Here is a 13340-nt window from a genome sequence, read left to right as displayed (position 1 = left end):
ACTAGGAGGAGGTGTGGCCTTGTTGAAGTAGGTGAGGCTGTGTTGAAGGAAGTGTGTCACTGTGGGGGCGGGCTTTGAGGTCTCATATGCTCAAGCTATGCCCAGTGTGGCTCCAGTCTCCTGCTTCCTGTGGATCAAAATGCATAACTCTCACCTCGGTCTCCATGCACCATGTCTGCCTGCGTGCTGTCATGCTCCCTGCGTAGCAATAACGGACTAAACCTCGGAAACTGTAAGCCAGCCCCGACTAAATGTCTTTTATAAAAATTGCTGTGGTCATAGTGTCTCTTCACAGCAATAAGACCCTAACTAAGACACGAATGATGACTTAGGAAGAAATGTGTGACTTGCCTCTGACCAGTGGAGCTGTCAGAGATGTCTTAGAAGGCAGATGTGAAGACAGTGAACTAATGAGTCCTGGCAATGAGCACCCCTGGCTTCCAACAACGAACCCAGCGCTGTCTGTATTCCTGACTCAAGGACTGATCTAGAGGTTGCTCTGCTCTGTGTTGTAGAAAATACAGAGGTATGTATGGTATTGCACCATGAGCAAACTCCAGACGATGGAAAAACTCCATCTGTTAAACAGATAACTGGCAAGCCAAAGAAAGACTTGAGGGAAAACCTTAGCTTAGAGGAGACTCGAAAGAAGGCATGCATTTAAGTATATAAGATAATGGTGATTCTGCAAGGAAATATGAAGAAGTCATTACAAAATCTGACATTAGTGGCCTGGTAGACTGTGATTGCCAGCCCTACATAGCCTGTGGATAGTCCCTTCTTGAATTCAGGGTGACTGAGACTTTACCTGGTCAGTTAGAATAGAGCAGAATAATGGCCTGCATCTCCACGCCTTCATTAGTTACTTTTCTTGTTGTCATGACAAAGTATTTGACGATCAACTTAAGAAAAGGTTTACTCACAACCCGAGGGACACAGTACATCAGAACAGAAGGCTCTGGCTTATGAATAGCAGAACATGAGGCAGCTGCTCATACTCATCCATGGCCAGAGAGCAAAAAGATGAATGCTAATGCTCAGCTCACCTTCTTTTACTCAGTCTGGGGGTCTCAGCTGATAAGGCAGGAATGCCCACATTCAAGGCGAGTCTCCCCTCCTCAATTCAACTTTTCTAAAAACCACCCATAAACACTCAGAGACGTGTTTCCATAGTGATCTTAAACCCAGACACATTGACAGTGCAGATTACCCACTGCAAGGCCTAAGGCATAGTTATGGCTATTCTTGGTTGTCAACTTGACATTGACTGGAATTAACCAAGCAGTTGGGTTTACCTGTGAAAGGTTTTTTTTGTTGTTTTTTTTTTTTTTTTTCATAATTAAATCACTTGAAGAAGTAGTTAATTCTATTTCAGATCTTTGAACTGGGAAGATACTCCTATGATCCAGATCTTTTAAGGTGGGAAGATCCACCTTGAATCTGGGCCACACCTTCTGCTCAAAGCCTATATAAAGGACGTGGAGGGGGGAAGCTTGCTAACTCTTTGCCTGCTTGCTCTAGCTCTCACTGCCAAGTCCACTCCTTCCCTGGCATTAGTGCTTTCTTAGATTCCTGTATACACTAAAGACCAGCCGGGACAGTCAGCCTTGTGGACTGACCAACTGTTGGACTCTTGGACCTTCCCCTGGTAGACAGCCATTGCTGCACTAGCTGGGCCACAGCCTTTAAACTATCCTCTTTAGACAGACAGATAGAAGATAGATAGACAGACAGACAGATAGATAGATGGATGGATGGATTCTATAATGTCCGGTCCCCTAGAGAAACCTGGCTAATACACCATAAGAAGTCCTAACAGTTTCTAGGGGCTCTGGGCATTCTGGCAAACCCTGGCTTGTTTTAAAAGTCTGGCATCTACTGGAGAGACCACATAGAAAGCTCACCAGGAGAGAAAGAGCTGCTCAGTTAACTTCAATCACCAGCTGACAAGCCAACTAAATTAAGTCACAAGAAAAACCACCGACGAAGACAAACAGAACCACCCTGCTGGATCCAGCTGAGATGGCAGGGTTGTAAGCAAATAAATACAAGTGCCAGCATCTGTAAGGTAGTTGTTCCGGGTGGAAATAGACAGCTCAAAATAGTGGCTGTTTTAGAGAAACAGGGGCTCATAGAGGCTTCTGCAATGGCCAGTGAGGTCCTGGATGATGGCTGCAGGGATATTGTGACTTAAAATGATTCGCTGAGCAATGCATCTGCTCTGTGTGTTTTTCTGCATCTGTGTTTTATTTTAAAATAAAAATAGTGTTTAAGAAAAGGAAAGGGAAACAAATGTCCACGTGGCTTGGCAAAAAGAAGTGGGCTTTTCTTCCAAAATTCCTTCAACTCTTTTAAACACCATTTCTGGGATCCTAGTGAAAACTGCTCTTTAGTTCTGACCTCACACTCACTCCACACAACATCAAGCCCCAAAATACAAGCTTCTTTGGGTCCTAGTTTTGGCAATTTGAAAAACAGAATAAATTGCTTTTGTCTCTCTAAACCTTTTATTTTTTCCTCAGTGAGAAAAACCACGCAGTAGCAAAGAAAAGGGTACGTTTAAAAGCTGGCTTGCATTTTTTCCTATTGGCAGCAATTTGTTATTTTCTTTTAAATGCATTTCCCAGTTTCAGAGAACAAAATCTGTATTTCATTTATGTGCATGTGTGTGCCTCTGTGTGTGTGTGTGTGTGTGTGTCGCATCTAACACTAACCCTGAGTTTAAAGCTCTTAGAATCTTAGCCTTTATGTCCTATATTTTTTAAATGCCTTAAGCAGACTAACAGATGGATTGGGCTCTATTTGTGTCTTCCTCCCCATTGTCCTCCATTCTCCTCACTTGTGGCTTCATCTCCCATTTCCCACGGCAAATTGTTGTCACGTGTAACTTCTTAGAGAGATGGTACCTCGCTTTACTAACAAAAAAAAGTAATCAAAGTTTCTGTTTAGGAGATTAAAATTCACTGCCATAATTCACACTGCATATTTTATAACGCTTTCACAGTACATGTATTTTAATTAAGTTATAAATTCCTGTTAAGCTTGCATTCCTTCTGTTGTATTTTCTACCTGCAAGCTCAGTCAGACCTTTCCAAAGATTACAATTGAGTAAAACTACCATCAATTCAATAATCCACAGCAAAAACCAAATAACAGGGGCTGGGAATTAACTCAATTGGTAAAGTACTTTTCCAGCATGCAGGGAGTTCTGGGATTCTATCCTCGCACCTCACAAACCTGACCTGGGAAAAACACTTGTAATCCCAGCGCTTGGCAGGTGACGGCAGGAGGATCAAGAGTTCAAGTCACAGACTTCAAAGCTAGCTTGAAATACACGAGTTCCTGTCTTAACATAAAAGCAAGCAAATAATAAAAATTGCTATTGTGGTTACGATCATGAGCAACCCTTTTTATGTGGTCCTCTCACGGTCAATGTCTGCACAAAGGGAAATATTTTATTAAGACTAGGCCTTTTAGTGTGTGTGTGTGTGTGTGTGTTTGTACTTGGTACAGCACAGTTGTGAAAGTCAGAAGACAATTTGAGGAGTTCTCGCTTTCTACCCTGTGGGGATTGAACTCATGTCATCAAGCTTGGCGGCAGGTGCCTTTATCTGCTGAGGATATCTCACCAGCAAAAATCAAGTCCTGATTAAGCATCATAGTTCAAGGCACATATTAGGATTCATCAAACTATCTTTACATAATTTTTTATGAAATAAAAAATAAAACCCTTCTCAAGTCACAGAATCTTTTCTGATTTTGTATATTAGACTTAAGGTTCCTTAAAGATTATCTTTTCATTCCTAATGTCGTGGTTTCCACTCATCAAAATGGGTAGAAGCAGAACATAATTATTGACATTATTCCAAGTCTTCTGTAATTAATGTTACTTCTACTCACTTCACCAATAGTTTGGGAATTTTTAAGGTATTTTTTAGAGCAGAATAAATTTATACTGAGCCCTCCGTTCTTTGTGTTCCATCTCTCTATTCTTTTCTGGGAGCTGCAATTCCCTACTTCTTAGAAAGAGGCTGTTCCAGCCTGGGGAGAGAGATGGCTCAGAGGTTAGTGCACCTGAGTGCTGACGGTGCATGCTGTTAATCCCAAAACTCAGGAGGCAGAGGCAGGAGGACCTAAGGTTAATCCTAGCAGCACAATCATTACCATTTTCTACTGTCTTTGGAACAATTTGTCTTAAAGAAGACCCAATATGTATTGTATTGTCTGAGATACTCTGGGCCACAGATAACAGAATACAATTATATTAGTTAGAATAAGGCTTCTGTGTACAATAGCAATTCCGTAGATAACACTGGCTTAAATAAGACACAGTTGATTTCTCTCTTATTAAGATCCAAAGAAGAGTAGTCCCAGGAGTCTTATGGAGGTTGTACTTATGCAAATCCCACAGCTGCTTTTGTCCCTCAACAACGCTCTGTATAAACTCCTTAAAAGGATATGTCATTGCCCAAAATGGCAGATCTAGACAAGTTCATGTCCAGCCAGCATCAAGGATATGACAAGAAACAGCATTCCTGTCCACTTTGACCTCTGGACCGGTAACTTTCTTGAAAGAGGTTGCAAGTCTTTTACTTATATTCCCTCAACCAAAAGTCAGCTGCACATCTCCATCATGATGCAAAGGAGACTGGGAATATCTTTATTATGTTCATGTGGACACTTACAAAACTATGTTTCACCGGGCATGGTGACACACGCCTTTAATCCCAGCACTCTGGAGGCAGAGGCAGGTGGATCTTTGAGTTCAAGCCCAGCCTGGTCCACAGTGTGAGTTCCAGGACAGCCAGGACTGCACAAAAAAAAACAAACAAACAAAAAAAAAAACCCTGTCTCAAAAAACCATAAACCAAACCAAAACAAAAAAACCTGTATGTTCCATTATTGAAGAGAGGAGGAAAAGTGCTATTAGGAGGTTATCAGCAATATTTTTCACTCTCTGGCTGGTTTTTTTTTTTTTTAGACCAGGTCTTACTATTGAGTAACAATTTCCTCAGGGCTAAAACCTTCCATCTTGGAGAGAAACTTCTTAAGACATAGGATATTAAAGGGAGAGTTAAACAACAGGAGATTTTAGAACAGGGTTTTTAGAAAGAGGTAAAACAACAGAATGTCCTAGGGCACTGGTTCTCAACTGTCCTAATGCTGTGACCCTTTGACACAGTTCCTCATGTAGTGACCCAAACCATAAAATCATTTTTGTTGATACTTCATAACTGTAATATTGCTACTGTTATGAATCATAATGTAAATATATGTGTTTTCTGGTATTCTTAGGTGACCCTGTGGAAACAAGGTGACCCTTATTTGACCCTCAAAGGGGTCACAAGCCACAGGTTCAGAACCACTGAGAGGTAAAGTACACCACCCTGCAGGCAAGCACCGTAAGACGGAAGCAAACAACTCAAGATGGCGTCAGGAAATCCCTGAACCCCTCCCTCACCCAGAGTATCTAAGACTGCTGAGCATCACTCTCAGACAAGCCAAGCTGCAAAGAAAACTCTGTCAGACAAGTCCATCAGCCTGGAAGAGGCACAGGCTACCTCAGCTGCAGAGAAGAGACAAAGACCTGCCAGGCTCACTAGAGCCTCAGTCACCTGAAAAAGGACATTCTCCAACCTGCAGGTTGCTCAGTGTACCCCACATTGCCTGATTTTGTGAGCTGTCACCCATGCTGAGGTGGGCTTTGGTGACGTAGCTGTTTTTGAGTCATTTCTGCTCCTGTAAGTCACCCTTCACCCATATTCCTAAAAGTAACCCCAATACAACTTGTGGTTGACCAAGCTGGACTTTGGTGGAATCCACACATCGGTCTGTCATTACTTCCCTATCCTGGGTGAATAGATATTTGTTGATATCTCCCCAAGAATAGTGTCACATAACACTCATGCAGCCCAGGGTGGCCTCAAATTTCCTATATAACCTAAAAACATGGCTTTGAACTCCAGTTTCTCCTGTCTCCACCTCCCAGATACTGGGATTGAAGAATGCCAGCAATCTTTACTACAGCAACTCAAAGAGGAATTAGCACCTCATACAAGAGGTACCCAGGCCAAGTTCAAGCATCCTGTTAGCAATTTCACAAGGTCCTGCCTTTTCACCAAGTCTCCTTCAGCGTTGCAGTTCAATGCCAAGTGCAATGGAATTTAAACGGGAGGGCAACATTTTCCCTGTCTCCTTTTAATTTTATTTTAGTTTTAGTTTTTTACTTTGTTTTCATTTTTATTAATTTTGAGAGAGGGTCTCCCCATTTTTTTCCCTGGCAGGCCTGATACCTGTCTCTCTAGTACAAGGATTATATGAACTTGGTCCAGCCTTCTCTCCCTTTGTATATACACATCTCTGTGTGTTAATGTATGTGTGAGTACACATGTATGTATGTGTGCGCATGTGGAGGTCAGAGGTCAATGTTGGGTGCTATTTCTTAATTACTTTCAACATTATTTGTTTGTTTGTTTGTTTGTTTGAGATGGGGTCTCTCCCAGAACCTGGAGCTCATAGATTTAGCTAGACTGGACAACAAGCCACAGGAAGTAACAGGTGTGTACACCAACACCCATCTCTTTACATGGATGCCATAGATCAAAGTCAGGTCCTCCTGACTGAACAGCAAGCACTTTACTACCTGAGTGAAGACCCTCCTAGAAGCCAGAACACTTCCCCTCCGGCATCCCTGGCTAGGCTACATCATCATCTCTAACATAATCACTGGCTAGGCAAACCTACCACGGTGATGGGCACAAAACAAACTCACCCAAGCTTTGGGGTCGAGAATTTGGACTAGTCTCTCCAAAAAGCGCTACATTGAGAAATTTAAATACCTGAACAAATGAGGGGATCTTTTAGGAAGCAGAACAGGGAAGGGATGTTGAATTGGCTTCTGACAGTGTCTGCCATAATCTGTATCCCAATCATCTCATTAAAGATAATGCAACTACTAGTCAGAAAATTGGACTCTGAGGGCGCACTGCCACAATTACCCAGATAAGTCAGACCTGTTCAGATGTCCATCTCTCACAAATGTGAACACAGGTCCTGAACGTGCAGCTTGGACAGACCTCAAGAAGAAGCCTGTTGCTGAATATTTATTAAATTCTGTAGGGCTTTTCTATTACCCAACTAGTTCCCCAGTAATTGAAACAGAGACCTACTGATTATTTCAGCAAGCCTTACACACGATATCTGAGCAGTACAATTTAAAATAATTCCTAAGGTAGTCTGGCTACCTCTCAGCTGCACTCCCCAAGTTACTTGCCAGTCTTCACCCTATCTGAGCTGGATCTGCTCCATCAAGCTATGCCCTCTCTCTACAGCTTTTTTCTTTCTCCTCTCTCCTTCCTTCCTCCCTGCCTCATGGTCCCTACCTGAGACCCACGCTCAGGAACTGAAGCTCAGCCTATTTCTATTCTGCCCAATGACAGGCAGTCCAACCTCTTTATTAACCAATCAGTAATATCAAGGAGTAAAGTTCACACAGCATCTTTCCGCATTTGTGAAAACAGAATTGCCTGGACTGCAGCCAGATCTTGGAGGCCAGCATTTCTCATTTGTATACATAGAACCAGACCAACCCCCAACAGGAACTGCTCACCCCTCCTCTGCCCACGTGAGCTTCACTCCAGCTTAAATTTCCAACATTGTCACCTAAGTTAGCCCTTCACAAAAAATATGAGAGCATCGTCCTGAGGAAAAAAAAAATGTTTTAAACTAAAACTCAGAGTTGGGGAGTTGGCTCAGTAGTTAAGAGTATACTGCTGGAAGGGGAGGATGAATCCTACAGGTTGTCCTGTGACCTCCACCTACGCACCATGGTAATGCACATCCTCCTCCCACACGTTCACACAAAATAAATAAAAATACATAATCAAAAACAAAACAAAACAGTGCACTGCTCATGCAGAGGCCCTGGGCTCAGTTCCCAGCACCCTAACCAGGTGACTCATGATTCTGGGAGGAGTTACTGCTCTCTGCTGGCCTCCAGGGGCCCCCACAGAAACATGGTACTCAGAAACCCACAAAGGTACGCAGTCATGCACATAAATCTTAAAAATGAGCCTGAAGCTCATTAAAGGCATCAACTCATCGACGAATATTTCAAAGTGACTTCAAAGGAAGTCACTGAGCCCTTCTCCGGCTGCCACTGACCGTGTAACAGTGAGTTCAGGAAAAGGTCTCTCTCTCTCTCTCCCTCCTTCCCTCCATGCCCCTCCTCCCACAGCCCAAACTGGCTTTCCTGATGCTCCTGCCATTACCTCCTGAGTGCTGTCATCACATGTGTCCAGTGCTCATCACCATCCACAACAGAAGAGCAGTGCCCTTAAGCACCTGCTTCACTCTTTCCCCCACTCAGGTCATCACTGAGCCATCTCACAGGCCCTAAGTCGGTCAGCAACGGTTTCCTTAACTACTTCCTGGTAGCAGGCCCATGTGTGCCCACCAAACCCATGCAGGGGCTGTGTCACACAGTTCTCGGCTGCTGCACTGTTTTGTTTTTTGTTTTTTGTTTTCCTTAACTTTCACACTCCTGTAAAGACATCTTATGTGAGAGAGGTCTGACTTGATCTCTTTTCTATTCTTTTAAAAATTCAATAGTATTTAAATTTTTCTACATTTACTCATTCTTTGTAGAGGTGGGAGTATAAAGTCACAAAGAGAGGGTAAAGGCTGAGCAACATTCCATGCGAGTTGGCTTTCCCCTTCCACCATGTGACTCCTGGGAACTGAACTCAGGTCTCCAGGTTTTGCAGTAAGTGTGTTTATCTGATGAGCCATTTCACCAGGCTTTCTTTTAACTTCTATATTACATTTATTTGTTTGTTTGTGGGGAGAGTCTGTGTACCACAGGGTGAAGTTTAGGGGATAACTTGTGGAAGTCAGTTCTTCCCTTCAACGGGAGGATTCTAAGGATCCAAATCAGGGCCTCGAGGAGTGCCTTTACCCACTGAGCTAAGTCATCAACCCTCAGTTGTTGATTTTTGAAGGGAATAAGGTTCTTGTTTCAACCTTCCTGATGCTTTTACCCTTCAATACGGTCCATCATGTCGTGGTGACCCCCAACCATGAAATTATTCGCTTCATAACTGCATTTTTGCTACTGTTATTAATCATAATATAAATATCTGATATGCCAGATATCTGATATACAACTCCCAAAGGATTCATGACTCACAGGTTGGAGAACCACTGATCTAAAGTTTTAACAATGGCCCAAAAAGGGCTAGCAAGATGTCTCGGTAAAGCAGTTGTCCTTGTAAGCCTAGTGACCTGAGTTCACCAGGAGGCCGGTAGAGGTGAAAGGAGAGGATCATCTCTATGCAGCTCTCCTCTGACCTCTGCACGCATGCATTGGCACACCACTCCTCACACATCGCACACACAATAATAATAATAAGTAATGTAATGGCGTAACTAATTAATAATTTTAATGGTATAAAACGAGAAAAATATCTTAAGCTGATCACTGCTGCCCAGACTGAATGAGCTTCATCCCTGATTAAAGGAAAATAAAATACTTTTATACAAAAAAAGTAAAATGAATCACTAACAGCTACCAAGTGACATCATAGCTACAAGTCACTCTCTGCACTACTTAGGATTAAAAATGTCTCATCACCGAAAGTTCCTAGAAGTCCTCTACGCCATCCTAAAATCAATTCCTTTTAGGAAACATGAGTGTTGGTAATCTTCAAAACTGGCACATTAGGCAATGAAACAATTCCTTAGCACACCTGGCATGGCTTTACCTGAAGAATGACTAAATTCTAACAAAGTCTTTTCAAAACACAGAGTTTTGAGGCACGCAATCCAAATGGTACTTGCTAAGTGACTGGCCTCAAGGTAAGCATGGTGAGGACATTAGCATTCTAGAAGCAGAGCTGCTTCTAACAGACACAAAGTTAGCTCGGCTTAAAATTTATGGACCAGTTATCCCATGCTGTGGCAAAGCATATAAAGACCAAAGAAAGTTATTGCCTTGGCAGCAGCTTTCAAATCCATGTTTCACTGCGGCTACTTCATGGTGAGCAGATCATAAAACTGTATTTAAACTCAACCTTCAAACCTCCAATTGTTTTACTTACAATTAAATCAAAGCTTGGAGATATTTATGGGCTAAAGGATGGGCAAAGGGATAAACGTAGGGTTATGGTTTTATTCAGGGACCTGAAGCTTCAAAACCACCGGGAAATCAGAGCCCCGTGATCTTCATTTGCTCATGCAGGAACAATTCCCAGCACTGAGCATTTTTCCAAGGCTCTTTTCCCCTCTGGCGTGGTTGGTACTGTCACGTGAATCAGAGGCTCATTTTCCCTGGAGGTACTTTAACTCTTTTCTTCCCTCCCTACTACACAACCCGGGAAAGCCTTCTTCCAAATATAGGAACGAGAGAAAACTGGCCAAGACTAGAAGATGTAATGACTGCAGTTTTACTAACTTAAATAAATAATGTTCCTTGCATGGGTGTCACAGTGATTTTTGTATGTGTAATAGTTATTTCAGAATAAAGAGAGTAACATTTTTTCTTTTTTGAGTATACTTGCACCAAATCACAGCAAAGGTCATGACCTTGAGGTGTGTGAGCCTGGTAAGTGAGCTCATCTCCCACCTTGCCAGGGGTCCTGATACCTGTGGCTCCCCACCCATCAACTTGAAGTCCCTCTCCCTTATGCAGTGAAACATCTTCTGAACTCCTAAGCACAGTTTTGCTCACGGGCAAACGCAAGCGCCTTGTTAGTGTTCTGTGACATCTCTGAGGGCCGAATTGGGGAAAACAACAAATAGTAGAATTTCTAATAGTAAGGCGGGCTTAGTCTTAGCTAAATAAAGCATCCATCTTTTCTTCTTTTCGCAGAAGGCTAAGTCCCCCACAGAGAGCCGAGTGATTGCGTTTTACGTCCTGACATTGTCAGAAGCAAGAATCTGGAAAATCAATCACAGCCCCTGCCCTTAACGTCCCTTCACATGGTATCCTTTAAAAATGTTCCGAAAACCTCGTGGCTGAGAACAAATATGGAATAAAGAAATGAATAAATGCTCTCCTTTTAGGCATAACCTCAACGTCCAGAAAAACTTCACTGTTTCTTTTAAAGAGTTTCAGTAAAACTTGGAGCTTAATACATACTTTTAAAGTTACTTGGGAAGCTGGGAATGGAACATAACTAAAAGGCGAGATGGGCGAATGTCAGTGGCTGAGGGCAAGACTGGGGTGCGTGGGGTAGGAGCCAAATACACCGAAGGCAAGGAGGCAGGACTTCCTGCAGTTTCCATCCGTTCGGTTTTGGTTTCTTCTGCCTGTCTGTCTCTACTGAGTCACCCGTATCTCAAGAATCTCCTGAAAAGAAGAGCTTCTCCTCAACTATTACTATTGCAAAACACGCCAAGCTTCCCCTTCTGTTCCCCTCCCTCTCTGGGGCAGGAAAGGGAAAGGTCCAACCTGAAAAGGTAAAGACTTCATCCCATCTGCAGAGGAAATCTGCCGGCAACTGGTGGGAAGTTCAGGGGAAGGTGTGGCCTGCGCTGCACTTTACAAAACCAGGCCAAGGTCACCCGGAGGGGAATTCTGATAGCCCAGGAATCCCCACCCACCCACCCACCCAAGGAAACCTCTAAACTTGAGGGGATATCCCCAACAACCACGGCAGCCACTTTTAGAAACCACTCAGAGCCAAGTACTTCAAGATACGAGATGATTCCCAGCAGGGAAAGAACCAATCCAGGGGCGAGAGGGGCGCGCGCGTTGTGGGGTAGGGAGGGAAGATACGACAGAGTCCTCTCCAGCCACCCTGAGAGTACCTGCCTCTCCCACGCGTCCCGCATCATCCCATTCCTCGTCCCCAGCCCACCCGAGCCGCGTGGGTGCGTAAAATACGACGCGGGCTCCAGGAGGCGAGTGCGTGTCTAGGGACCCAACGCTCGCGGGTGGCCTCAGCTAGCCCTCGCCCCCTGGGGGACCGGTGAGCAGGTGACCAGGCTCGCCCCGGCTTTGCGCCACCCTGCAGCCCTGGCGGCCGTACCTCGGATGTAGGCGCACTTGCCCTCGTCCAGCTGGCTGGAGGCCGAGCCGCCCATGCTGCACCGGAGGCAGAGGACTGGACACACCGACTGCGCGCCTGCCGCTCGCCGCTGAAGGTGGCCGCGACAGGGAACTGGCTCCGTAATTAAAGGGCCAACTTCCTCGAGAGGCGTCGCCCGCCCGCCCGGGCGCCTCCTCCAGGTCCGCGCCCTCGGAAGATGTGTGGGCTGGACCAGGGGCTGTCTTCCCGCCCCTGCTGTGCTGTTGAGCCCTGGGGCTGTCCAAGGAGCTCCAGGGACTGTCCGAGGTGAAAGGACTTCCCTCCTACTCCGGGCTGACTTTTCACCAGTTTGGGAACAGCCCAGACACCATCCTGAAGGGAGTGGAGAGAGTGGACCACTTCCAGGTGACTGTCTGCCCGCAGGAAGCTATCCCACCTGGTGGAGGTCAGGGGCCTGATTGCCTTCCTGTTCTCCACCCACCTGTCTGCAAAGCCATCCACCCTACCCCACCCCACCCCACCCCACCCCCAGGGAATCCCCTTGCTGGGAAGTAGAGGAACTATGGAGGGTGGGGGGGGGGACTGATGGGAAAGCGAAAGCAGGGGTGGGGGTGGTGAAAAATAAAGAAGCCTAGAAAACACCTCGGGTGGGTCCCATATTCCCCCAAGCCCTGAATCTGCTTAAGACTCAAGGAAGTCTGTCCTTGAGGTTCAAGTCTTCTTACCGTCGGAGAAATGGCCGATAGGAAAGGACATTGGTCCCTTCCCCACAACTGTCTTCAGCTTGGCAGCCTCAGGCACCTTCCGCCTGGGCAGAAGAGTCATCCTGATTTCTTTCTGTTCTTCGTGGCCAGTCAACTTAACCACGCCTGAAGGATACCATAAGGGCCCTCCATTCCTGCTTCTAAAGGTAGTTCACCAGAACTCTCACATGAATATTTCTCATGGCCCCGTGCACCCTATCTCCCACACCCTGCATACCAGTTCATCAGTAAGGCCTGTCAAGTCTAATTTCAAAATATGTCCAATGTCCAGCGAATTCTTCCATCCTCCACTGCCCTCATTTCTCACGCGGAGCATTACAACAGCCTAATTGGTCTCCTTGCTTCAAAGAAAAAAGCCTAGGGTCTATTGTAGCCTCGGGGGTAGGGCGGGGGCCTCCTCTCCTATCTCAACTACCAGCATTTTTGTCCTTGCTTGCCAGCTGCCAGCCCCAATAGCTCTCACACTGTGCGTGGGAGGTGCCAAGGAGAACCACTTGTGTTAGGCTCTGGATGCCTCAGTTCATTCAAGTCAACCCTTAAACACTAA

General features: G+C 45.0%; 1 protein-coding gene across 1 annotated transcript in view; it reads right to left on the bottom strand.

Annotated features, from left to right (window-relative positions):
- Niban1 (niban apoptosis regulator 1) overlaps positions 1-12298 on the bottom strand; it is a 152693-nt gene extending 140395 nt beyond the window's left edge. The window contains exon 1 of the mRNA XM_021640023.2: positions 12030-12298. Within this exon, the coding sequence (XP_021495698.1) occupies positions 12030-12084 (55 nt within the window). The 5' untranslated portion in view covers positions 12085-12298. The remainder of the gene's footprint in view (positions 1-12029) is intronic.
- Positions 12299-13340: the final 1042 nt, after the last annotated feature.

This window comes from Meriones unguiculatus, chromosome 11 (assembly GCF_030254825.1).
Source record: "Meriones unguiculatus strain TT.TT164.6M chromosome 11, Bangor_MerUng_6.1, whole genome shotgun sequence".
Classification (NCBI taxonomy): Eukaryota; Metazoa; Chordata; class Mammalia; order Rodentia; family Muridae; genus Meriones; species Meriones unguiculatus.
This window is presented reverse-complemented; position numbering and strand designations above follow the sequence as displayed.